Source organism: Myotis yumanensis, unplaced genomic scaffold (genome assembly GCF_028538775.1).
Source record: "Myotis yumanensis isolate MYYU_CA2020_CCGP unplaced genomic scaffold, mMyoYum1.0.hap1 SCAF_21, whole genome shotgun sequence".
NCBI classification, from domain to species: Eukaryota; Metazoa; Chordata; class Mammalia; order Chiroptera; family Vespertilionidae; genus Myotis; species Myotis yumanensis.
In genome coordinates this window covers 16,375,662-16,400,294 of record NW_027223772.1, presented here as the reverse complement: position 1 = coordinate 16,400,294, position 24,633 = coordinate 16,375,662, and the positions used below count along the sequence as shown (strand labels likewise).

The window sequence follows — 24,633 nt, the reverse complement described above, 5'->3', positions numbered from 1 at the left end:
GCCAGGGCCTGGGAAAGGGTTAAACTGCACAGCTGGACCCAAGGGTGCTGAGCACCAGGTTGAGGGTGACAGACACTGGATGTCTGAAGGGGCCACGAGGAAGCTGACAGCAATCTGCCAGGGAACTGGTCTGCCATTAGGGTCTCGCACTCGCCTTTCTTCACGCTGGGCCCTGAGACCACCCCCATGCCACGGTCCTCCTATGGCCTGCACTTAGCTCTTCTGTCTCCAGGCCCCATTTTACAAGCCCCATGCTCCTCACAGCTCCTGACCCCTGGAAGGCTGTCTGTCTTTCATCTCATGTTCCTTCAGTGCAGATGCCAGGCTGCAGGACTGGCTGCCTGAAGGCACGCAGTGTTCTGAGCTGGTGAGTAGAGAACAGATTGCTCACTTTATAGGGACCTTTCAATCAGAAAGTAAATGATGCCCTCTCCAAGAAAGTGACTATCTCCTGATCTAGAAAAAAGTGGGGCCTGGCCGGTGTGGCTCAGTGGTTGAGTGTCAACCTATGGACTAGAGGTCGCGATTCGATTCCCAGTTGGGGAACATGCCTGGGTTGCGGGCTCGATCCCCAGTGTGGGGCGTGCAGGAGGCAGCTGATCAATGATTCTCTCTCATCATTGATGTTTCTATTTCTCCCTCTCCCTTCCTCTCTGAAAGCAATAAAAATACATTAAAAACAAAAAGTGGGGAAGGCAGCTCTCTGCCTTGGAATGAATGAGGGCGTCTGGGGAGTCCACCCGCAGGTGAGGGAATCCTGTGCTCAGTCGTCCATCTCTCTCCCACTTGCACACACCCTCTCCGTGGGCACAGGACAAACCTGAAAGGCTGCCTTCCAGGGCTCTCTCCTCCCTGGTCCTCAGGCCCAGGCAAAGCACAAAGGCTTCTTCACATCCAAGGAGCACAGTCCTCCCTTCGCTCAGTGCCTTCACTTGGTAGGAACACTTTCTTACAAGACTACTTACAAAGATCATCTTCAGGTTCAAATGATGAGCCACAACAGCCAGGCATGAGCACAGCAGAGCAAATTTAGATTTAAAATACAGAATGAAAACCATGGGTCCAGGGCAGCCTGGTGACTGAGTTTAAAAGGGAAAAAGAAAGAAAAAACCCACCACCCCAACAACAGGCATGCAACAAGGGGGGGCGGGCAACCACCCTGGAGGTGGACAAGCCCTCGTCAGGGGTGGCGAAGGCGTGTGAGTGCCTGATGCCTCTGACCTTCCACCTTGGAAGGCAGTTGGTGTAAACTAGTCCCTAAATGTTGCGTAGCATTGACCAGTGACCCCTCTTAGCCCAGTGCGTTCTGTTTCTGGAAGGTGGTTAATTTTGTGGGCATGGTTGGTAGTATTCCGAGTCTGGAACTTGCTCCTTTGTCCAACAGTCTTTTTGAAACTCAGTACATTAGTCCCCACTAAAAAAGCTTAGCTTTACTCCAGATGAAGATACACTATCCAGTCTCACTAAGGAATTGGAAGATGAGTACTGGTTTTGTGAGAGGCTTTTGCATCACCACAGTAACCCAACAACAAAAAGGGACTCATGCTGGAATACCCCATGCTTTGCCTGACCTTGAAACACAACAGGGCCCAGCTGCCTGCACAGAGAACAGCTTCAGGTTGAGCTGTGTCCATTATTAATTCATCTAAAGATCCTGAGCAAAGCGGATAGTCTCAGTTCTTACGTTTTCAGACTGTGGCGGTGCATAGGGGTCGCCGGGGTGACTGCAACTGACCCTACAGCCGACCCAGCGCACCCAGCACTGGAATGGCAGGGCCAGGCGCCACCCCGTAGAGCTCGTGGACTGGGCAGGTATCTCAGCCTCACTTGCCAGGCATAACTTGTCCAGCTCCTGCTCCCTCATCTTTCTAACAATTACACACAGGGGGTTCTGTTACTAGTTCCCTTTGCAAATGCAGAAACGTGGACTGGGCCCGGCCGGTGGAACTGGGATTCTGCTCTTGACCCCTCCCCCAGCCACTGCATTCCTGCCGCTGGTGTCAGCCGGCAGCAGGTCGGGGAGACCTGGGCCTTCGCACAGTGCACAGCTTCTCTTCCCGGGTCACCTCCCCGGGAGTTCTTACAGCGCTTTCTGAAACTCTCACCCTCACTAAGAAAGGGAGGAGTAAGGAAGGGAGGCTTAAAAAGGGGGGAAACTCTCAATTCTAAAAGATTCTGGAAAAAGCGTCTGGGCAATGCTCCACGATTAGCAGCCGCAGCAGAGCAGCAACTCTGGCGTCCCGGAGCCTGCGCCCGGCGGGAGGCCCACGGCCTCCGGGCTTCCCCACCCGCGCCGCGCCGCGCCCTCTGCCCCCAGCGGCCAGGAGGCCGGGGGCCGGGAGCCGGGGGAAACTGACCAGGGGATGGTGACACTGAGTGGAGGGAGCTCACCCCGGGAGGGCGGATGACACTGCGGGGACGCGGAAGCGACCCAAGAGGGTGCTGGGGGGACGCGGAGCTGACCCGAGGGACGGGAGGTGACCTGGCGGGGGGGACACTGGGGGCCGCTGCACCGACTTGGGGGAGGGGGTGACGAAGTGGGGACGCAAACTGACGCGAGGGGGAAGGTGTGACTCCGGGGGGACATGGGCAGGGGTCTGGGAGGAGCGGAACCGACCCGCACCGCGGGGTGCTGGGGGACGCGGAAACGGTCGGGCAGGGTGAAGGTCCCGGACACGCCGACGTCTGTCGCTCACCTGCGCGTGAGCCACAACTAGGCTCTTGTTGCCCTCGCCGTGGTACCCCCATTCATTCTCGTCCATCTTCCCCTGGTCCATCCCCCAGAGCGGCCCTGGAGCCTTGCAGGGCCGCGAGCTGGGGGGTCGACAGTCCGCCTGGGCACCAGCCGCGCCGTCGGAAGAGGAGGAGGAGAACGAGAAGGGACAGGAGGAGGAGAAGGAGGAGGAGGAGCGCCTGTCAGCCGCCGCCTGTGCCGGACCGGCCTACCCGACTCGCAGGCTCGGGCCGCCGGAAGTCACGCCCCCGGCTGCCATGGCGGAACCGGGCAACTCCGGGTTCGCGCCTGCTTCTCCTCCATTGGCCACTGCGGTGAATGGGCCAGCGACCATCTTAGGTACTGGCACAGTGACTCACCTCGGAACCGCCCCCTGGAAAAAACCGGAAGTGACGTCTCCGTCTGGGCGCCGGAAGCGAGGCCAGCGTGCGGAGCCTTTGGCGGCGCCTCTGAGGGCTGGGCCCGGGACTGGGAGCCGGAAGCAAGAGCTGCAGCGCGCCGCGGGCGGGGCCCGGGACCTGGGGGCCGGGGCCCTGGACTTGGGGGCGGGGCCCTGGACTTGGGGGGCGGGGCCCGGGACGGGGGACCGGAAGCAGTGACTGCAGCTCGCCGAGGGCCGCAGAGCCGGTCGGAGGTGGAGGGAAGGTCTGTGTCTGGATTCGCGGTGTAACCTGTAGACGCCCCGTGGTTACAGTACCGTCTCGGTTCTCCGTTGATGCTTATTTATTGCCAGTCCCCTCCGTCTGGATTCCTGTCGCTCCATAGTGGCTTGAAGTCTGTGTTCTGTCTGCTTTTGTCTCTGAAAGCCCCGCAGATAATTGTGTAATCTGTTCCCTGAATGTTGCGTAGCATTGACCAGTGACCCCTCCTAGCCCAGTGCTTTCTATTTCTGGAAGGTGGTTAATTTTGTGGGCATGGTTGATAGTATTCCTCTATTACCCTTCTGATGTCCGTGGGATCTGTGGTGATATCCCCTTTTATTTCTTATTTTAACAACGTTCTTTTTTTCTTAGCCTGATTAGAAGCTTATACATTTTATTGATCTTTTCAAAGAACCAGCTTTTAGTTTTGTTGATTTTTCTCTATTGATTTCTTATTTAAAATGTCATTGATTCTGCTCTAATTTTTTTTATTGTCCTCCTCTGCTTACTTTGGATTTAATGCGCTCTTCTTTTCCTGGTTTCCTAAAGGGGAACCTTGTATTATTGGTTTAGATCGTCTTTTCTAATATGCATTCAATGCTATAAATTTCCCTCAAATCACTGCTTTAATGCATAACACTAATTTTGGTTTTATTTTTATTTACTTCAAATTATTTTTTAAATTTCTGTTGAGATTTTTTTCTTTGACCCATGTGTTATTTAGAAGTGTATTACTTAATCTACAAGTATTTTGGGATTTTGTCTGTTACTGATTTCTAGTTAAATTCCACTGTGGTCTGAGAGCAGTCATTGTATGATTTCTATTCTTTTACATTTGTTAGAGTGTACATTAGGGCCCAAAATGCGGTCCATCTTGGGAAATGTTCCATGTGAGCTTGAGAACTGTATTCTGCATAGTCTGCAATTGTCTGTTGTGTCCAATTGATCGATGGTGCTGTTGAGTTCAAATACGTCCTTGCTGATTTTTTGCCTTTTGGATCTGTTTCTGATAGAGGGGTGTTCAACCAAAATAGTGGAGTCCTCTCTTTCTCTTTGCAGTTCTATCAGCTTTTGCCTCAGTGTGCTACTTTGCTAGTAGTGCAGCCACATTAAGGAGTGTTATGTCTTCTTGGAGAATCAACCCCTCTATCATTATGTAATAACCCTCTTTATCCTGATAACGTTCTTGCTCTGTTCCTCCTGAAATTAATATAGCTACACCTACTTTCTTTTGATTGGTGTTAGCATGGTATATCTTTACTTTTAAGTTATATGTCTTTTATTTAAAATGGGGGGTTTTTTTGACAACATATATTTGGATCTTGTTTATTGGTCCACTCTGACAGCATGTCTTCTAATTGATGTATTTAAACCATTGATGTTTAGTGATTACTGCCCTGTTCTTTGTTCCTAATTTTATCTTCTGCCTTTCTTCAAATATCAGTTATACGTCTTTCTCTGTTTTTAGTGGTTGCCCTAGAGTTTGTAGAATACATTCACAACTAACCAAGTCCACTTTCAAATAACACTATCCCGCTTCACAGGTAATGCGGTACCCTATAACAAAATATTCTTAACTCTCCCCTCCTATTCCTTGTATCATTGCTGTCATTCATTTCACTTACATAATCTGTAATTATTAAATGCATTATAGGTATTATTTTGAAGAAATTTATCTATTAGATTAAGAAACAATAATAAAAGTTTTTTCTTTACCTTTATTCCTTCTCTAATGTTCTTCATTCCTTTGTATTGATCTGAGTTTCTGACCTTTCCTTCTCTCTGAAAAACTATTTTGACATTTATTGCAAGGAAGGTCAACTGGCAACAGATTCCCTCCATTTTTGTCTGTGTGAGCAAGTCTATTCTTTACCTTTCAAGAACTTCACAGGCTACAGAATTCTAGGGTTTTGTTTGCTTTTGTCTCTCAGCAGTTTAAATATTTCACTCCACTTTCTTCTTGCTTGCATGGCTTTGAGGAGAAGTCAGATGTCATTCTTATCTTTGCTTTGCTATAAGCAAGCCTTTGTACCCCCTCTGGCTTTAAGATTCATTGTCTGCAGTTTGAATATCATGTGCTGAGGTGTAGTTTTATTTTGGTGTTTCTCCTGCTTGTTCTCTGAGCTTCTTAGATCTGACAATTTTGGTAAATTCTCAGTCACTGTTGTTTCAGATATTCTTCTCTTCCTTCACCTCCTGGTATTTCCCATTGTCTGTTACACCTTTTGTAGTTGTCCCACAGTTCTTGGATAGTCTTTTCCATTTTTCAGTCTTTCTTATTTTCAGTTTTGGAAGTTTCTATTGACATACCCTCAACCTTAGCGACTTCCCTCAGCTGTGTCCAGTCTACTCATGAGCCAACCAATGGCTTTCTTAGTTTAATTTCGTTTTTGATTTTCTTAGATTCCATCTTTCTGCTTATATTATGCATGTGTTCTTACACGTTGTCTGTCTCGTCCATTACTGCCCTCAGTATGTTAATCTGTTATTTTAAACTAGAGGCCCAGTGCACGAATTCGTGCACAGGTGGGGTCCCTCAGGCTGGCTGGTGATTGGGGCCAATTGGGGCCAATTGGGGCTGGCTGGCCAGGGGGAGGGATTGGCTGGGGAGAGGGATGGCGGGAAGTTTGCTGGCCACAGGAAGTTGGCTGTAGGAGCACACTGGCCACCAGGGGGCAGCTCCTGCATTGAACATCTGCCCCCTGGTAGTCAGTGCGTGTCATAGCGACCCGTTGTTCAGTCGACTGGTCCTAACGGTCGCTTAGGCTTTTATATATATAGATTTCTGGTCTGGTACGTCCAACATTCTTGCCATATTTAAGGCTGGTTCTAATGCTTGTCTCCCTTTGTTTTTTTTCTTTCATTTTATTATGCCAAGTTTTTGTTGAAAGCCAGACATGATGTACTGGGCAAAGGGAACTTTATTAATATAATGGTAGTGCGGGGGGAGGGGAGAGGAAGCGCTCTATGGGTGATTGATCTGTTATTAGTGCCCCGTACGTCACAATTTTTCTTCTTTCCATCTGTTAGGTGGTGAAGTATGGCCGGAGGGGACTTGGAGTGAGGTATTTTCCTGCCCCCAGATTAGTCTGGGAAAGTAGTTTGTCCTGAGGGTGGACCTGGTTAAGAACACAAGGCTGTATGGATTTTCCAAATGGCTACTTTCCTTCTGTTGCTGGAAGATTTCCCTCCAGTCTTCGCTGTGGGACCTGGCAGTGGCTGCAGCAGCAGGGTGATGGGGCTGGTGCTCCTGGGGGAAAACTCAGGTGTGAAGTGTGAGGGTCTCTCCCCGAAGGGGGGCTCCAGGAGCTTTTCCCTTTCACTTGTGTGCACTGAGCCTGCAGACATTTGTCAACTACGGGTCAGGCTGTCCTCCCCAGGCACTGGTTACACCTACTCCGGTAAGTTGTATTCTATGTACCTGTCTCGACAATGGTGGGGGGGTCGGATGGGCAGTGGTGTACCCTGTGTCCTCACTTCTATGATGGATCTAGGAAGAGTTGTTGGTTTTTCAGTTCATTCAGTTCTTTACTTATTGTTATGACAAAGTCATGAGTTCTAAGCTCCTTACAGGTTGGACCGGAAACCAGAAGTCCTATTGGAAGATTTTTGATTTAATTTCTTGTTACAGATCTATTAAGACTATTTCCTTTCGAGTAACTTTTGGTAGTTGGTGTGATTCTAGTGATTTGCCACTTTATTTAATTTGCTGGCATCGTTATAATATTGTGTTACTAGGGGTCCGGTGCACGAAATTCATGCACGGGGGGCGGGGTGGTAGGGGTGTCCCTCAGCCCAGCCTGCCCCCTCTCACATACTGGGAGCCCTCAGGGGATGTCCTAGTGACGGCTTAGGCCCGCTCCCTGCTCCCCTTGGGGATAGGGCCTAAGCCGCAGTCTGGCCTCCCTTTGTGGGAGGCGACCAGGCTGATCAGGGGAAGGCACCAGCCCCATCACCCTGCTGCTGCAGCCACTGCCAGTCACCGCAGCCAGCAAGGTTTTTTCATCAACAAGGACTCCAGTCCCTTCACCATGAAAAAATGACAACTTTCTTTAGGCATTTTCAAGATGTGTCTTTCATATAATAATTTCTTTATTACTTTTTTTTATCCTCACCTGAGGATATGTTTCCATTGATTTTTAGAGAATGTGGAAGAGAAAGGGAAAGACAGAGAGAAATATCAAAGTGAGAGGAACACTTTGATTGGTTGCCTCCTGCATGAGCCCTGACTGGGCCCCAGCCAGGGAGGAGCCCGCAACCTAGGTACATGCCCTTGGTCAGAATTGAACTCAGACCCTGCCATCAGCAGGCCAAGGCATTATCCACTGAGCTAAACCGGCTGGGGCAGGATATGACATTTCTTAGCCCTCCAGCAGTGGACCTTCGTTTTTTTCGCCAGGAGTGTGGTGAAAACCCTAGATCATCGTTTTGGATTCTTATTACCCAAGTTACTAAGAATATTACCAGTGGCATACAGGGAGCTTAACCAATGAGCAGTCAGAAAAGGTGTTTCCTCTGTAGTTCACACCAATTGCCGGCTTAGCCCCCCCACCCCCCCAGGCCTGATGCCTCTGGCCCAGGCTTCAGGCCTGGGCAGGGGACCCCCATCTCCCCCCATCACCGGCTTCTGGGCGACTTTTGGGCCGGCCTGCAGCCCGGGATGGTGGTTCGCGCTGGCGGCTGTGCTGTCCCGCCCTGCCTGCAGTATGCAAATTAGCCATCTTTGTTGGTGGTTAATTTGCATATCATGCTGATTAGCCAATGGGAGGCGTAGCGAAGGTACGGTCAATTACCATGTTTGTCTATTATGAGATAGGATAATCTTTTTATGTCGTTATTAGTAGTGTCCCATTCTCATTGCTGGTTACAGTAATTTCAGTCATCTGTTATTTTTTTAAAATATATTTTTATTGATTTCAGAGAGGAAGGGAAAGGGATAGAGAGAAACATCAATGATGAGAGAGAATCATTGATCAGCTGCCTCCTGCCCGCCCCCCACTGGGGGTTGAGCCCGCAACCCGGGCATGTGCCCTTGACCAGAATCGAACCCGGGACCTTTCAGTCCCCAGGCCGACGCTCTATCCACTGAGCCAAACCTGGCCAGGGCGAGTCATCTGTTTTTGTCTAGCTAAAGGTTGGTCACTTTCCTAGGAAACTACTTTTGGTTATGTTGATTTTCTCTATTATTGATTTTTCTATTTCATTTACCTCTGCTCTAGTATTTACTATTTTCTTCTTGGCTTGTGTTTAGGTTATCCAATTTTTTGGTATGTGATTATTCACAGTATTCTTTTGTAATCCTTCATATTTTTCCAAATTCAGTAATAATTTCTCCATTTCCATTTCTGATTTTTGTAGGGGTGTGTGTGTGTGGAAAGGACTTGGCATTTTTGCTCATCTTTTCAAAGAAATAACTTTTGGTTTTGTTGATTTTTATTTCTCTCCCCCCTCCCATTTCCTATTTCACTTTCTTCATGCTAATCTTTGAGAGCTACTTGTCCTTCCTCTTGCTATCTTCTTTGGCCCATTTTTAAGGAGTGTATTATATATATATTCATGAATTTCCTACATTTCATTATTCCTAATTTTATTTCATTGTCATTGGACAATAATGTTTAACTTCAACTTTCTTTAATTCCTTGAGATTTGTCTCGTGGTTTAACATATAGTCTATCTTGGAAAATGTTCTGTATGCACTTAAGAATATGTATTCTACTGTCAATTGGAGTGTTCTATAAAATGTATTAGTCTTGGCTTATAGTTCTGTTGAAGTATTCTATTTCTTGATATTTTGTCTTGTTCTGTAATTAAAAGTGGGGTATTAAAGACTATTACTGAACTATTTTTTCAATTTTGGCAGTTTTGCTTATTGTATTTTTGGGCTCTGTTGTTTGGTACATACATGTTTATAATTACTAAAGTTGTTTGGTGAATTGACTGTTTTATCATCATACAATGTCCTTCTTTGTCTCTCTTAACAACTTTGTCTTAATATCTATTAGTATAGCCATTCCTGTTGTTTTGGCTACTGTTTGCAGGGAATAAATCTTTCCATTCTTTTGCATCCAACTGATTTATATTAATACTTGAGGCCTGGTGCATGAATTCGTGTACCAGTGGGGTCCCTTGGCCTGGCCGGCGGGATCAGGCCAAAACTGGCTCTGACATCCCCTGAGGGGTCCCAGATTGCAAGAGGGTGCAGGCCAGGCCAAGGGACCCCAACCGATTGGCAGGACCCCAGCAGCAAGCTAACCTATTGGTTGGAGCGTCTGCCCCCTGGTGGCCAGTACACGCCATAGTGAGCGGTTGAGTGGCTTTGGCATATCATTACCATATTATGCTTTGATTGGTTGAATGGCCGACTGGCTGACTGACACTTGGCATATTAGGCTTTTATTATATAGGACTAGAGGCCCGATGCACGAAATTTGTGCAAGGGGCTCAGACCCCGCAGCCCTGGCCTCATCCAGAAGGTCGTTCCACTGTTCAGTCGATTTGCATATTATGCTTTTAATATTATAGATATTATTGAATCTATGAGTCACCTCTAAATGCATAGTTCAATCATGGGGAGAGCAATGAACAAGTTTTGGTAAGTAAATCTATCAAAGCTCTAGGTCTCTATTTTATGTTTCTATCTACACTAATAAAAGAGAAACATGGTAATTGGCGTACGACCGCTACCCTTCCCATTGGCTAATCAGCATATCCTTATGCAAATTAACTGTCAGCCAAGATGGCGGCCGGCAGCCAGGCAGCTGGAAGCGAGCATGAGGCTTGCTTGCTCCTGTGACTGCAGACTCCAATGTTCCCCGCCTAACTTGCAGGCCTCTGAGCTGGCAGTTTGAAACTTTGTAACAGATATAGCCGGCTGGGATCTCAGAGCTGAAGTTATACATTGTTTCGATTATAGAACCGAAACAAACCAGCAGCGGAAGCCTCAGAGCTAGAGCCAGAGCTAAAGCTGGCCCAGAAGGAAAAAAAGAAAAAAAGGAGCGGTTGGGAGCTTCAGTCAGCCTGAAAGCAGCCCTCAGCCACTCACCCAGACTGTCCAGGCACCCCAGTGGGGACCCCCACCCTGAAGGGTGTGTGACCAGCTGCAAACAGCCATCATCCCCTCATCCAGGCTGGCCAGGCACCCCAGTGGCGACCCCCACCCTGATCCAGGACACCCTCCAGGGCAAACCAGCCGGCCCCCAGGCCTCTATCCTATATAGTAAAAGGGTAATATGCCTCCCAGCACCGGGATCAGCGGAGCCGAGAGGTCTCCTGGCACCGGATCAGCGTGACGGGGGCAGCGCCCAAACCCCCTGATCGCCCTGTGGCTCTGTGTGTGACAGGGTGTGGCATCCCAACCCCCTGATCGGCCCTGCTGTGTGTGTGACAGGGGGTGGCGCCCCAACCCCCCCACCCCCACGGGCCCTGCTCTGTCTGTGACGGGGTAGAGCCATAACCTCCCCATTGGCCCTGGCCTGAGTGTGACAGTGGTGGTGCCCCAACCCCCTGATCCGTCCTGCTCTGTGTGTGACAGGGGGCGGTGCCCTAACTCCCCTATCGGCCCTACTCTGTGCGTGACGGGGGAGCTCCCCAACCCCCTGATGGGCCCTGCTCTGTGCATGAGAGGGGGGAGCTCCCCAAACCCCTGATGGGCCCTGCTCTGTGCGTGACGGGGGGGGGGGGGGGCAGGGGCAGTGCCCCAACCCCCTGATTGGCCCTGCTCTGTGAGTGACAGGGGGCAGCGCCCCAACCCCCTGATTGGCCCTGCTCTGTGCATCACGGGGTGGTGCCGCAACCTCCCCATTGACCCTGCCTTGAGTGTGTCAGGGGGCAGTGCCCCAACCCCCCAATCGGCCCTACCCTGAGCGTGACTGAGGGTGGCATCACAGCCTCCCAATCCGCCCTGCTCTGTGCATGACAGGGGGCGTCGCCCCAACTCCCCAATCAGCCCTGCTCTGAGCCCGACCAGGGGCTGCACCTAGGGATTGGGCCTGCCCTCTGCCACCCGGGAGCAGGCCTAAGCCAGCAGGTCGTTATCTCCCGAGGGGTCCCAGACTGCGAGAGGGCACAGGCCAGGCTGGGCCCCCCCCCCCCCACCCCCAAGTGCACAAATTTTTGTGCACCGGGCCTCTAGTTTATATAAAGTACAGAAATAGGCCCAGGTGACCTGTGTTGACAGACTTAGGGAGGAAGAGTGGGTGCAGAGTATGAAGACTTGGGGGGAGGGGGCTGCCCTCATTTGCTTCTCATTTGGATGGTGGCTGCAGTGTATTCAGTTTGCAAAAATGCAGCCGAGAAACTCGTTTGCACTCTTATGTATGTGCTATACTTTACAAACACTTTAAGGCAAAGAGAACAAATCCTATCCTTTACTTGAGAGTGAGGTGAACAAAAAGGAGTCTGGTGTATGTGCTAAGTTTGTACTGTTCTCACTTCCTAGGAGGCCCACGTCAGGGTGTGTTCACAGTATCCGTCCAAGGAGATCTTCCCTGTGTGTGAGCTGCTGTGGAGATGCTACTTCCCGATTAGGGGAGGAGCTCCACCAGAGGGGGCAGGGCTTCACCCCAGGGACCTGGTCGTACAGGCTCATGGATGAACAAGGTGAACTCCCAAGAGCCAATGTGCGTGCTCACAAGAAATCTGACCAAATGACAATACACGGACCTTATAGCTCAACTGTGTTTGGACTCATCTGAATGTTGAGCACAAAAGCAAACCTGATGGCAGCCCATCCCTAACAAAACCCATGCCAGGTGATAGAATGTCGGCATGCCTATTCTCCCAGCACTCCACCAGGGCCAGCAGACTGAGGCCTTCCTAGGAACTTTGTGACTGTTGGTCACACAGCTGTTGCTTTGGTGCATATCTGGCCTGTACATTAGGATGTGCACGTTCCTAAATGCAAACTATGCTTTGGTAAAAAGCTGAGTTAAAATAACATTCCCCAATGGACAAAGGCCCAGCTGCATGGCCTGGCATCCTGGATCTTGGTAATGATGATGATGGCAACAAGAACCATATTAGCAACACCCATCCACTGAGCATCTGCTGCATGCCTAGGGCTTGATAAAACCTCACCACCTCTGAGCAAAGAACTACAGTCCCAACCTCTAGAGGAGAAACTGAGGCTCCCAGAGGTTGTCTGCCAGAATAAGTCAGCTACCAAAAGGGGTAATGCAACCGAAGGTCTGGCTCCAGACTGGGAACCTGCTGTGGGAGGTGGGGATGAGCACTGCCCCAGGGAGAGGGAGGAGGTGGTGGGAATGGAGACGCACCCTATGGGAAGGGAAGGCTGAGCAGGCCTTGCAGCACCAAATGCCCCTCCAACCCTGAAATGCGCAAGGACCAGAGCACACCGGGGGGCAGGGAAGGTCTTGGCATCTGTGCTTGTGCAAATCACTCCAACACCTGGAGAGGGGCTGCTCCGCCGGGCCCACGGCCGAGGGCTCCTCCTCAGGGGCCTGTTGGGGAACACCGGCCAGCAGACGAGGGCAATCCCAGAGTTAGAAAAACAAGTCTCTTTTGAAAGAGAGTTTCAAATTGAAGATAGTTTCAAGCTACTGCTACTAAAGAAGAATGGGAATCATCAGAGGCAGGGTCCCTAGTGACCAGGAGGCCAGGGGAGATCCCAGGTGGAGGGAAGGGTCCTGGGCGATGCCAGGGCAGAAAGACGCTGCCTCAGATGCACTTCCCGAGGCATGGACAGAGTTGCCCAGGCCTGACTGAGGCTGTCAGCAGTGGGGTGGCAGAGTATCCCAGGGACTTCCTGCTCCCTCTGCCAGGACGTGCCCCCCACCCTCATAGCAGTCCCAGACGGAGTCAGCATGCCTTATACACATTTCTGCAGATGAATATGGTTTTGTGACAAGCCTTGTCTCAGCATCTAGTCATTCTGGGATTCAGTGAGCAAGAGTGTGCACAGCCAAGGGTCCTGTGTTATCAGATCGCTCTGCTTTCTGGTCAGGACAGGGTGAAGGCCATGTGCTCTCCTACCACAGTTCGGGATGCTCACAGGTCACCCATCGTGGGAAGCATCCCACGCCCCCAATTTACCGAAGGTTGCTCCCAGCTCCCACCACCAGGGCTTCCGATAGGCTGGTTTCGTTGTTTCAGGTGCTGGAATGACAGTGCACTGCCGGGCCAGTCATCTAGGGCGGGGGTCAAAGCAGCACAGAGACGCCTTGGCTTTGTCTTTGTATTATTCTTTATTTATTGGTCCTACCAACATGACCCTCCACCCAGGCCCACTGTTCCTATGTGCACTGGCTTTGAGGGCTTTCACACCATGTCTGTGTCCGACGTCATGACTGACTTATCCTTCCTATTCCTTTTCCATTCTCTGCCGCATTTTCTCAGAATCCGAAGCCATTGTTGTTTGTGTGGGTCTGTGTAAAGGTTCCTTGGCAGGAGGACATGCATACGATCTTAATAAAGACAACACCACTCTGACACTAGGCAATGCATAGGAAAAAATACAGTACTCAGACATTGCAAATAAATACCCCATATAGATGAAGTTATCATAAATGTAACATTTCTTATGAATCAACACTGTAACAGAAGGTACAAAGGGGGTCCCTACAACTAGGAATAAGAAATGCTCATTCCAGGAAACAGAACTCTTCCTATTCTTACTACTTATTAGAATTTGTCCTGTATTTTGGAGGAGAAAGGACGTTTGTTCTTCCTCTTTGAGTACCAGGATGACCATACAACCTCGCTCAGCAAACTGGGCAGATTAGTTTGCTAAGAAGCTTTATTTAGCAAGTTCTGTTACCTGAAATTAACAGTGATTAGGTACACCAAGCAAGAGAATATATGACATCTTCTCACGTTTGCGAAGAATACTATGGCTAGTCCCTCTCCCCCCTGCACGAGACCGACAGCACCCGCTTCCTTGCTGCCCGTGGCTCTTCACAAACACGGCATGGTCCTCACACCGCCTGCTTAGCGTGTCCCATAAAGTTCGTTTGGTTCCCAAAGCACTCAAGGCTTGTGTTCACTTTCATTGCTCAGCCCCTAAGTTTGCAAGGACCTGCACAGTAAAGAATCACTGACTAACAGAATTTTGTACAATTGCTGTTTTCTTTCCCTCAACGAAGATGCCCAGGTTCAGGTGTGAAGGTATACCCCCTTTCACACCTATTGGTCCACACCGGCCTTCAACATTCCCAACTAGCTCTTCACTGTCCGTTGTAGAGAATAAACTAGGCGGGACACCTCCCTTAACTGATGAAGGCACTACTGGCAATGATCACTAAGAAAAAGGTGTTGAAATAGAACACCCTAAAATTTGACGACTGTAGAATTTTCTAAGTGTACCACAATTTGGCACAAAACCAGAGTAACAAAACAATTCCAATTTGGAATTTCACTGGTACAGTTGTATAAAATTCTGTTAATCAGTCATGCTTCACGACATCCTAAAACCCAGAAATCTCTGGAATTTGTAGGTAATACTACTCATTCAATAATTTATCTTTTTTTGTTTTTCAAGTGCCTATAACTGTTTAACCAGAGCAAAGGTCAAGTTTTCTTCTTGTTACATTGAACTATTCCTAAGAATAATAATAATACAATATGAAAAACCCCAGAATCAGAACACCCTGGATTTCTTGACAAACATGGCATTTGAAACCTGTTATTTCAAACATGGGCCACATAACCTAACAGGCTGCTGGCCCGCAGCGTGGTGTTCAGCCGAGCTCCCTGCCGGGTGGAAGCCTTTGAGCAGTCTGGAGCTGCACACTAGGACACCTCCGTGCCACACGCTGACGTCAAACAGCACGTCAGGCGCTAAGACGGCACCACAGGACAAGGCGACCACAGCATGAGACCATCTCTATGCAAGGGACTAAGGAAGCAAATGTAATATCAAAATATCAAAAGTGCACAGGTTGATCAAATGAGAAGGAGCTTCTGTAACAGGGAGCCCCAGTGTGAGCATTTCTAGCGGGTTCCTAAGGGAGCCTGGTGGCTGCCGTCCCAGCAGGTTCTTCAAGCGCTTGTGCAAGAGCCTTTCCAAGCAGCGGCTGCAGCTTTCTGAACTTTAAAGCCTTTTCCTCTGCCATTAAACACTCAGGAATGCTACCTGCAGTGGCATATCCAAAAACGTTTCTAAGTGGACTTTTAGGCTGCCCTTCCTTCCTCTGCGTGGGCCCACGGGAGGGGAGGGGAGGGGTTGCAGAGTGACAGGGCCGGCGGCCGAGTTCTCCCGGCAGCTAATCTACAGCTGAAAACGGGAGAAAACAAGACAGAGTTAGAACCAGTCACCTGTCGGACAACGGAAGCTCTTGCTGAGCTGAGTGCGCAGGTGCGTTAGTCAGCAGCAGAGACCTGCGTGTGTTAGGGAAGCCGCCAGCTCCCAGTGCTTTGTGAAGATTCCTTACACATACGGAGGGAAGCTGTGTGCCAGGCTCAGCGAGGGGGCAGCAGCAACTGTGGAGCCCTGACCCCAGCAGTCCTGCTTGCACAAGGTGGAGGGCCTGACCCTTCTTTAGTGGGAGGGGAACCCAAAACCGACATCCCTTCAGCAAAGCAGCCCAGAACCAGGGCAGGCACGCAGAGGGGTCAGGTGCCCCACCCGCATCTCTCCACTCCCATGGGTGGCAAAGCCCAGGTGGTCTGTGCAGCATCTGGAGTCTGGTGGGAACTGAGACACACGAGGGGACCAAGGGGAAGAGTTGAGTTGGGGCAGGCAGCTGTGTGAGCGGCCATGCCAACTCCCCCTCTGAGCCACAGAGCACCCTTCAGGGAGAGGCCTCCGTGGGGTGAAAGGGAGGAAAAACACTGAGAAAGGTGCTGCTTCCGAACGTGGCCAAGCTCTGGTGTGGAAGCAGCTTCCTCTCCTGCCCGCCGCCACCCGGCAATGACAGTGGCCCGGGGGCTTCCAGAACACTGTTTCTTAGGGTCTAAAGCCCCCCAGGAGGAAGGCCTGATTATGGAAAGCTGGGGACACCCTGATACAAAAGGATGGCTTCCCCCAAGGAAGGGACTCTGGTCAGGCACTTGGGAAGATTTTCTCATGGAAAAAACCCCAGGTTTCGAGCCTGCTAATGTGTTACCTCGCAGGCCTCCAGACCAATGTGCCAATCTCAGAAAGAGGAGCTGAGGTTCTGAGCTGATCTCGGTGTGGCCAGATGTGCCTCTGCTGCGCGTGGCCGGTGCTCGGCGCACACGCACACCTGGGCTGGAGGACTCGGGGCTCAGGGCTGCGCTTTCTCTGGGGGAGAAATTCGGTCCTTTAGTCCCGAATAGGATTTGCAGTGAGACGGTGCATAAGCTACGAAATAATTCTGTTCGGAGGCGGCAGCTGCAACTCTCAGAACCTCTGACATGCTCCCAGGTGCCGGGCAGCGCAGCTGCACTAGACACATGCACATTTCATCGCAGAGCCGATGGCACACGGGTCCTGGAAAGCCACCTTGTTTCAAGGACTCCTGGCTCTGACCCCACCTTGACCCCCACCCCTTCCCGCAGGATAGCCGCTGCCATGAAGGGGGTCGCAGGGCGAGCTGCAGACTCCCAGCTGCACTGTCAGGCGGAAGGAAGCACCATCTCAGCTAAACCCTTCCCTCCGCGTTAGTCCCGGGAAGACCAGCCTAGCGCACGGTCCCGCTGCTGCTGTGTTAGTTGAGATGAAGCAGACAGGTGGCGGCGACAGGTTAGCTGCGGTGGGTGGCCCGGAGGCCTAATCGCAGCAAACGTTATACTTCTCGCCGCAGAGCACCTGGGCAGCGAGCCCGGCACCCTCGGTCCTGTCGCTGGCACTGGCACAGGTGTGACTTACGCTTGGGGTGCTGGACTTGACTTTGGGGGTGGCCTTGGCACGGCCCCGCCGGGTCTGCTCGTGGTCCAGCTCCAGCAGCTCCAGCCGCTGGGTCAGCGCCAGCTTCTGCTGGATGGCCATGCGCAGCAGGGAGTTGAGCGTCTTCTTCTCATCCTCGGCGGCCGCCAGCTGCCGCTGCATCTCGTCCAGCTGTGTGATGTATTCGTCACACCTGTGGGGACATCGAGGTGAGAGCGTGGCTGAAGGCCCCGGGAGGGACGAGGGCACTGCTCATCAGGCTGGGAGAAGAGGACCTGCCCTCAGGAGTTGGCTTCCTCTGGGAGGGACTCCATGAAGCTGGTCTTCACTGACAGGGCAAGGGTGCCTTTCAAGGCCTTCAGGTCCCCCGCGGGAAGGTGGGTCGAGGCTCTCTGAGTGTGGGAGCAAATCCAAGGAAGGGACTTGGCTTGTTCCGAGGTTAGCATGTGCCCAAATGGCCAACCCGAGCCTGGAGGGCGCATGTGGGTGAGTGAGCAGCCCCTCTGGGTCTGCCCCACCTGAACATGGAGCTGGGGGAGGTGCACACTCGGGGGTCTGTCTGCAAGGAGGGAGTGGGCCTGGGCAGAAGGGCCACCTCCACACTCTCCTTCGCCAGAGCCCAGGGCTACCAGTGAGTCTTAGCTCTCACCCAGAGGGGAATGGTTTGTGATTTCAGCTCTGGGAAGGCAGGTTTGTGAAGGTGAGGACACGAGTGTCAACATGCCAGTGCTGAGTGATGGCCATCCTTCCCACACTCTGCCCAGGAGGGGACGCTTCCCAAGGAGCCTGGTACTTTCTTTCCTTGTCTTCACCCTCCCCTCTGGACAGTGGGGGTCACCCAGCACCCCAGGGGGAGGAAAAGCAGGCCCGGAGCTCAGTTACAACCCCCAACACAGGGAGCCTCAGCCTCCTGACCCTGAGGACGGGCCTGGACCATCTAGGGGCCATGCAGGCCACTGCCCAGGACCCGCCTGAAACTGGCAGCAGATGGCACTATGCCCCTCTGGATGGCAGAAACACCAGGAAGCCATGAACTTCCCGAGACCCTCCCCCGCTCCAAATCTCTGTCAGGGTCAGATGGGGAACACTGGAAGGAGGGGGGATGGGCTGAGAAAGGTCATGCTGCTTAATCCACAAACTTCCAGCCAAATTTTGGGAGGCCAACTCCTCATTTGTCAGTTACTGGCCCCAATCTACCCTGCGTAACCAGCAGCCCTGCCACTAGGGACCTGTCCTCTTTAGCCTTCGCCTTCAGCTTCCTCATCCGACATGAGAACAGAAACTATGCCCTCTGGATGTTCGCAAACCCAGGCGTGGCACGTCCCCAGGGAGCAGTGTTACCTGGTGGCGAACATGGCACGCAACGAGGAGAAGGTGGCTGCGTCCTCCTTGAGGGCCTTGAGTTCGTTGCGCAGCTTCATCATCGTCTCGGTCACCATGGCTTTCTCGTTCTCGTACTTGCTCTTCAGGTTGGCAAGGGCCACCTCGGCTGTCTGGGGGTCAGAGAGACCAGGTGGGTGGGTGAGGGGTCCGCTATTTCACGGAGTGCCACAGCCAAGACCCCAACCTGTCTGGCCCCTCAGCACCCAGCTCCTCCCCACGGCACTGAATCAGGCTCTCCCACCTTCAGTAGCACAACCAACACAATCCATAGCCTGAGGCCTGAGCTGACCTGTGAGATGCGGGCCTGGGGGGCAGGGAGGGCGAGGAGCCTGCCCACCAGCCGAGCTGAACGCAGCACGCACCTGCTTGTTGGCCTTGAGCACGGTGCGCAGGGTGGTGATCTGCTCCCGTTTGGTGCTGAGCAGAGACTTGAGCTTGAGGATCTCCTCCATGAGCGCCTCCCGGTCCTTGTCTGTGCCAGGGCCCAGCTCCTGGGAGGCCAGGCGCTGCCGCGACAGCTCCGTGGTGCGGTCCACGGCTGCCTGCAGGTGCCTGATCTGGTCACGGATGATGGCAATCAGGTTGTAGATGTTCATGGGCTCCCGGCGAGGGTCACTCAGGGGTGAGGGCAGTGAGAGGCTGCTGTCCCCAGCCCCGCCCTCTGTAGCCAGTGGCCCCTTGGGCAGGACTGGTGAGCGGTGTCCGTGGGCTTCAGGACTGCAGCGGCCGGCGCCAGCTGGGCCCTCACGGTAGTAGTCCAGCACGACACGGGTGGGCGTCTCGTTGTTGCACATGCACACGTGGTGGTAGAGGCTGGCCAGCTCCTCGCTAAAGGTCACCAGCTCATCCTGGGCCACACTCAGGCTGCCCTGAGTCTCACCCGCGACGTCACTGACCTTCTTCAGCTCTGTCTGCAGGCGGGCCAGCAGCTCGCGATCCTGGCCGCTGGCCTTCTCCAGCAGAGACACCTTCTCGGCGAGCGCCTGGCTCTCAGCCTCGTGGCGGCCCTTCTCCTCAGCATGCCGAGCCTCGCTGGCTTCGTGTGCACTGCGTAGGGCCTTCAGCTGCTCCCGGAGCTCACCGGCCTCTGCCAGGGCCACGCGGGTACTTGCAGGCCAGGATCTCAGGCCCATTGATGTCCACCTCGTAGTAGTCGCCATCCTCATGGCTGTCGCGCTCCTTCTCACTGTCCAGGGCCGTGCGTCGCTCCTTGCCAGCCTGCAGGCGCTGCAGAGCGCTCAGGCTCTCAGTGAGGCGGCTCACCTCCTCCCGCTGCTCCGACAGGGCCCCTCGAGCCTGCTCCAGCTGCTTCTGCGCGTCCTGCAGGGTTGCTAGCAGGCCCGCCTTCTCCCGCTCCATCTGCAAAGGCACAGAGAGGGCCCGTCAACAGCCCCACCTGTCACTCTGCTGGCCTGGGACTGAGATAGGACAAGGGTCTCCAGGCCTGGGCAGTCTGACTAAATGCTGTTGTGCTAAGTGTTACAATGTAGCACAGTATTTTGCAGAAGCACCTATAAACAGGATGAGCTGGACAGGCACTCAACCCGACACATATCTGTGAAGAAAATACCAACGTGTACTTGACAAATGGTGTACGTAAGCAATGGCTAAGCCTCCTTCCCGCAGGCAGAGCTGTGGCTATGAATCCCCTTTACTTGCTGCAAATAAATAAAACTACCTTGTGACAACCACATCTCGTTCTAGAGCACCCCAAGTGCAGACCTCTGAGTTCAGTAACATGCCTAGATGGGGTGCCATGTGTGGGGCCACAGTTGGTCCTCCCCTGCCGAGGCTTGGGGGGCCATGCAGGTCCCTCCTCAGAGGAAACAGACACTGGGAATCCGTTTGGTCCGGGAGGAAACCCTATGTGACATATCCACAGGACAGAGAGGAAGACTGCAGGTGTGCACTGCAGGGGGACACGAGAATACCTTGGCCAGCACGCAGAATTCAACCTCATAAGCAGGAACCCACTCCTCTGCGAACCTTCCACCGTAATGCTGCAGTTCCACTTACGCCAAGGTGAAATAAGGTGGGGGCAGAGGGAGGTGGGCCACCTGCGCCACCTGCCCGCCCACCTGCTCACCTGCACCAACTGCTGCGTCAGCTTCTGGACCTCCGAGAGGTTGAGCTCGCTGAGGAGGTCGGACACGAGGCCGGGGCAGGGTGGGGCCAGACCGTCCTTGGTGGGCGTGGAGGTCTTGTTGTCCAGGGGCAGCTTGGCCAGGCAGCCGTGCTCAAAGCCGTTAGCCAGGGCCTCGGCGTCATCGCTGAGCTTGAGGCCATCCAGAGAAACGTGCAGGTGGCTGGTGTAGAGGGAATCGTTGATGCTCATGTAGTGCGACAGCTCCTTGCGCAAGCTGTTCTTCTGCTCCCGCTCCGTCTTCAGCGTCTCTAGCGCCTCCTCCAGCTGCCGCTCCGAGATCTCCTTGAGTCGGATGGCGTCCTCCAACTGGCTGTTGAGGTACTCGGTCTCCTCCTCCAGTCGCTTGATCTCATGCTTGAGGCCCTCAAACTCCACCTGGGAAAGAAGCCAACACTTGTCTCAGCCCAGTGATGAGGAAGCACCATCGCGCTGTGACACTAGGTGCAAGCACACAGGACAGTGTGCACACGGTTTGTGCAGAGCACCAGCCACGGCTCGGAGCGGAGATTCCATGGGAATCTAAACACATGCACCAGGCCAATGTGTTAGATGACGTAACGGTTACCAAGTGTCTACTGACGTTAAGTTCTACGAAGCTACTTAACATGAATAGTTGACGACATATTTTAAGGCACATAAAAGACATATCTGGATGTGTGCTGCGACCATTAATCCCAATGATATTTCAAAAACTAAGAACCCGCAGTTCCCACGGAGGCAGGATGTGCTGCAGCTGCTCAGCACACCCGCAGACAGCCTGGGGAGGAGGAGGCAGGGCCCTACTGAAACTGCATTTGCAGATGGACGAGGAGGGAGCAGGCAGAAACCTGTGCTTGACATAGGGGATGGGAGATCAGGGCCTAGGCGCAATTTAACAAAACACTGCTATTTATTCTGCAATAACATTATGCTAAGCGAAATAAGCCAGTCGGAGAAAGATAAATATCACATGATCTCACTCATATGTGGGATATAATGATCAACATAATTTGATGAATATGGATAGATCCATCTAGAGACAAATGGTGTGTGTGTGGGGGTGGGTGGGTGGGGGCGGGGGAAGGGTTGGAGAGCAACCAAAGGACTAGTATGCATGCATATAAGCATAACCAATGGACACAGACACTGGGGCGGTGGGGGCTTGCCTGGGGTGGGAATGGCTCGGGGGGTGAGGGGGAGGTGTCAATTGGGGAAAAGGGAGACATGTAAAACCTTAGACAATAAAAAAAGAAAAGAAAAATGTAAGGAACCCACTGAGAGGCAGCAGTGAGCGCATCTTGGATGGCCGAAGCCCAGAGGACATGCCTAGGATGGAGCTGGGCTCCACCACATGCTGCTCAGGCTGGAGGCGAGGTCTCCCTCTCCTCGGGGCCCTTGTGCAGCCAGAGGCGGAGCTCTGTGCTGCGTTCTTGGGGAGAAGTGTGCTCTCTGCTGGCTTTTGCAAACACGGAGGTTCTGTTGTTGGGCTAAGCACGTGGCCCACACTTCCCTCTGCAGAATTCCCACTGGGGGAGGAGGCCCCTCAGTGCCCACTGTGGAACTGTGGCGCTGGCTGAGAGAAGCAGGTGCCAGGGAGAGCACTGAGACCCTCGGGCCAGGACCACCTGGTTGGCCGGTCACAGGGGAAGATGAGCCTCCTCGTCTCACCTGTTGCTGAGTTACTGAGGACAGATGATGGCTTGAGCATCCCCACTGCTCCTCAAGGTAGACCCTGGCTTCACCCAGAGGGTCCCTCAAGGCCGGGACCACAAAGGATCACAGGGGGCTGGCACCTGAGACAGCAGGAGGGAAGCGCAGGCCGACACCTCCCAGGCACCACAGGGTAAGGGGACATCGTGGGCTTCCCGCCAGCACCTCGGAGGGGACTAAGCTGGATACCCAGCCTCTGAAGATTTTTGGTGTCACCTCTTCATCACTCCTGCATCTCCCATTTCTGCTGGCCAGGAGGCCTCGGCCAGGCCATGGTCAGCCAACACTGAAGCCAGAGGCCCTGTTCTTACGGTTGTGGGGGGGCCAGACCCTGCACCACACTCCTGGTCAGCATTAGTGTGTGGCCTTCCGACAACGCAAAATGGCAGAATGAGGGGGTGTGAGGGTCACGGCCCAGAGCTAACCCCAGCCAGCCACTTGCCTGGTTCTGCCTGAGCACAGACACCTGCTTCTGCAGGCTGATGTTCTCCTCCTCCAACTCCGAGTAGTCCTGCAGCAGGCGGGCCTCCCGGAACTTGTACTCCTTGATGTCATCCCGGAGGCGGCCCCGCTGAAGCTCCACGTTCTGATTGATCTGCCGGGAGGAAGGCGGGTGTGAGCAGCCTGCCCAGCTGGCCCTGCCACCCCTGGGGTTTGGGGGGCTTGGCGCAGTCAGGCCAAGTGTGGCTGCCTGCAGGGGAGCAGGGGCCCTGGGCAGGGTGAGCGGTGAACAGCGAAGGGCTGTGACCCTTGATTTCTTCATCTGTAAAATGGGTTACAGTGGTGTAGCCTGTGGGAACAGCTCAGCAATTCCACCTGCCCTGGCAATGCTGCTCCTTGGCTGCACCCCAGAGAAACGAAAGCACAGACTGAAGAACAGAGAAGCATATGTGGGCCCGGGCCAGTGTGGCTCAGTTGGGTAAGTGTCGTCCTGTGAAGTTTGATTCCAGGTCAGGGCACAGGCCCAGACTCGGGTTCAATCCCCAGTCTGGATGCATGCAGGAGCCAACAGATCAATCTCTCTCTAAAACCAATAAAAACATTTTAAAACATTCATACAATTGACACAATGCCGCAACCCGAATGAAAACATTATCACGAGGGAAAGAATCCATGACAAGAGGTCATGTATTGTATGATTCCGCATAAATGAAATGTCCAGAAGAGGCAAAACCAGAGATGGAAAGTAGGTGAATGGCTGTAGGGGGCAAGGGAAGATCGGTTTGGGGGGATGGGCAGTGTCTGCTAACGGGGTGTCTTTCTGGAATGATGAAATGTTTTAAAGCTGATTTGAGATGGTGCATAATCTGTGAATATACTAAAGCCCACTGACTTGTACACTTTAACCCCTAGAGTGCCAGGGAGCGCAATCATGCTCCTGTCTTTCGCCAAAAGTGCCAGGAGCGCTATCACGCTCCTCCTGCAGTGTCCAGTTCTAAGTCCGCTTTTATTAGTGATGATGATATTGCTAAATATGTCAATTCTTGCTGTGAAGATGACGATTCTGTGGAAGATATTGAATATGTAACTTCATTTACTTGCGATTCATAATTTTTTTCCTAAACTGCTGTACAATCAGCAAAAATGCCTTGGCAATTTTAGCATAGTTCCTAGGATATTGGTTGGCGCTCAAAGGGTTAAATGGGTGAGTTGTAAGGATGTAAATTATCTCTATGAACCTGTTAAAAAATAGTTCCTGCCTTCAGGTTGCCTTGAGGATTCAGATGTCCTGCAGGAAGAGGCTGCCGTGTGTACCATGTCCCAGAACCTGGTCCCTTGGCCCCAGACTCTGCAACATCCTGGGGTCACCTTTACGCTGCAGGACCTTTAGCAGTTCCCTGACCCCTGCCCACCAAATGCAGCCTCCCCTGTGGAAGCAACTGAAACTGTCTCCAGACAGAGCCAGTGTCCCTGGGGACATAACTGACCCCTAGACACACTATCTCCCCTCACCTCCCCTGTCGCTCCAAGTGGCCTCCCTGTAGATCTGCAAAGATCTGGTGCCCCAGCCAATGCCGCCGCACCTGGGCCAGGCACCTGCTGGGCCCACAGCTCGCTCTGTCCTCTCCCAGTGCACGGGCCTCTCCGCGGGCACGGAGGGTCCTTGTGATGGCCTCCATGCACCCAGTGCAGACGCGATTCCAAATTCCACGCAGGCACACACAAACAGTAACGTGATATTATTAAATGAAGTAGATTTAAATTTAAAAAAAGAGCAAAAAAAAGCCACAGAGGG

At 52.6% G+C, this 24,633-nt stretch overlaps 2 protein-coding genes and 1 long non-coding RNA gene across 5 annotated transcripts in view; 1 reads left to right on the top strand and 2 right to left on the bottom strand.

The window, feature by feature from the left end:
* The window catches only part of IPPK (inositol-pentakisphosphate 2-kinase), a 67,046-nt gene extending 64,104 nt beyond the window's left edge, over nt 1-2,942 (bottom strand). For all 3 annotated transcript variants that reach the window (XM_070400953.1, XM_070400955.1, XM_070400954.1), the window contains exon 1: nt 2,697-2,942. In XM_070400953.1, the coding sequence (XP_070257054.1) occupies nt 2,697-2,777 (81 nt within the window). In that variant the 5' untranslated portion in view covers nt 2,778-2,942. The remainder of the gene's footprint in view (nt 1-2,696) is intronic.
* A 363-nt stretch (nt 2,943-3,305) lies between these two features.
* Nucleotides 3,306-13,107, top strand: LOC138998806 (uncharacterized). Its single transcript, XR_011469269.1, has 3 exons — nt 3,306-3,379; nt 6,406-6,776; nt 11,813-13,107. It is a non-coding gene; the product is annotated as an uncharacterized lncRNA (long non-coding RNA).
* Nucleotides 13,108-13,538: 431 nt separating this feature from the next.
* The window catches only part of BICD2 (BICD cargo adaptor 2), a 59,212-nt gene continuing 48,117 nt past the window's right edge, over nt 13,539-24,633 (bottom strand). Inside the window, 7 exon segments of the mRNA XM_070400948.1 lie at nt 13,539-15,604; nt 17,162-17,372; nt 18,521-18,672; nt 18,925-19,665; nt 19,667-19,921; nt 20,649-21,083; nt 22,840-22,992. Of these exon segments, the coding sequence (XP_070257049.1) occupies nt 15,599-15,604; nt 17,162-17,372; nt 18,521-18,672; nt 18,925-19,665; nt 19,667-19,921; nt 20,649-21,083; nt 22,840-22,992 (1,953 nt within the window). The 3' untranslated portion in view covers nt 13,539-15,598.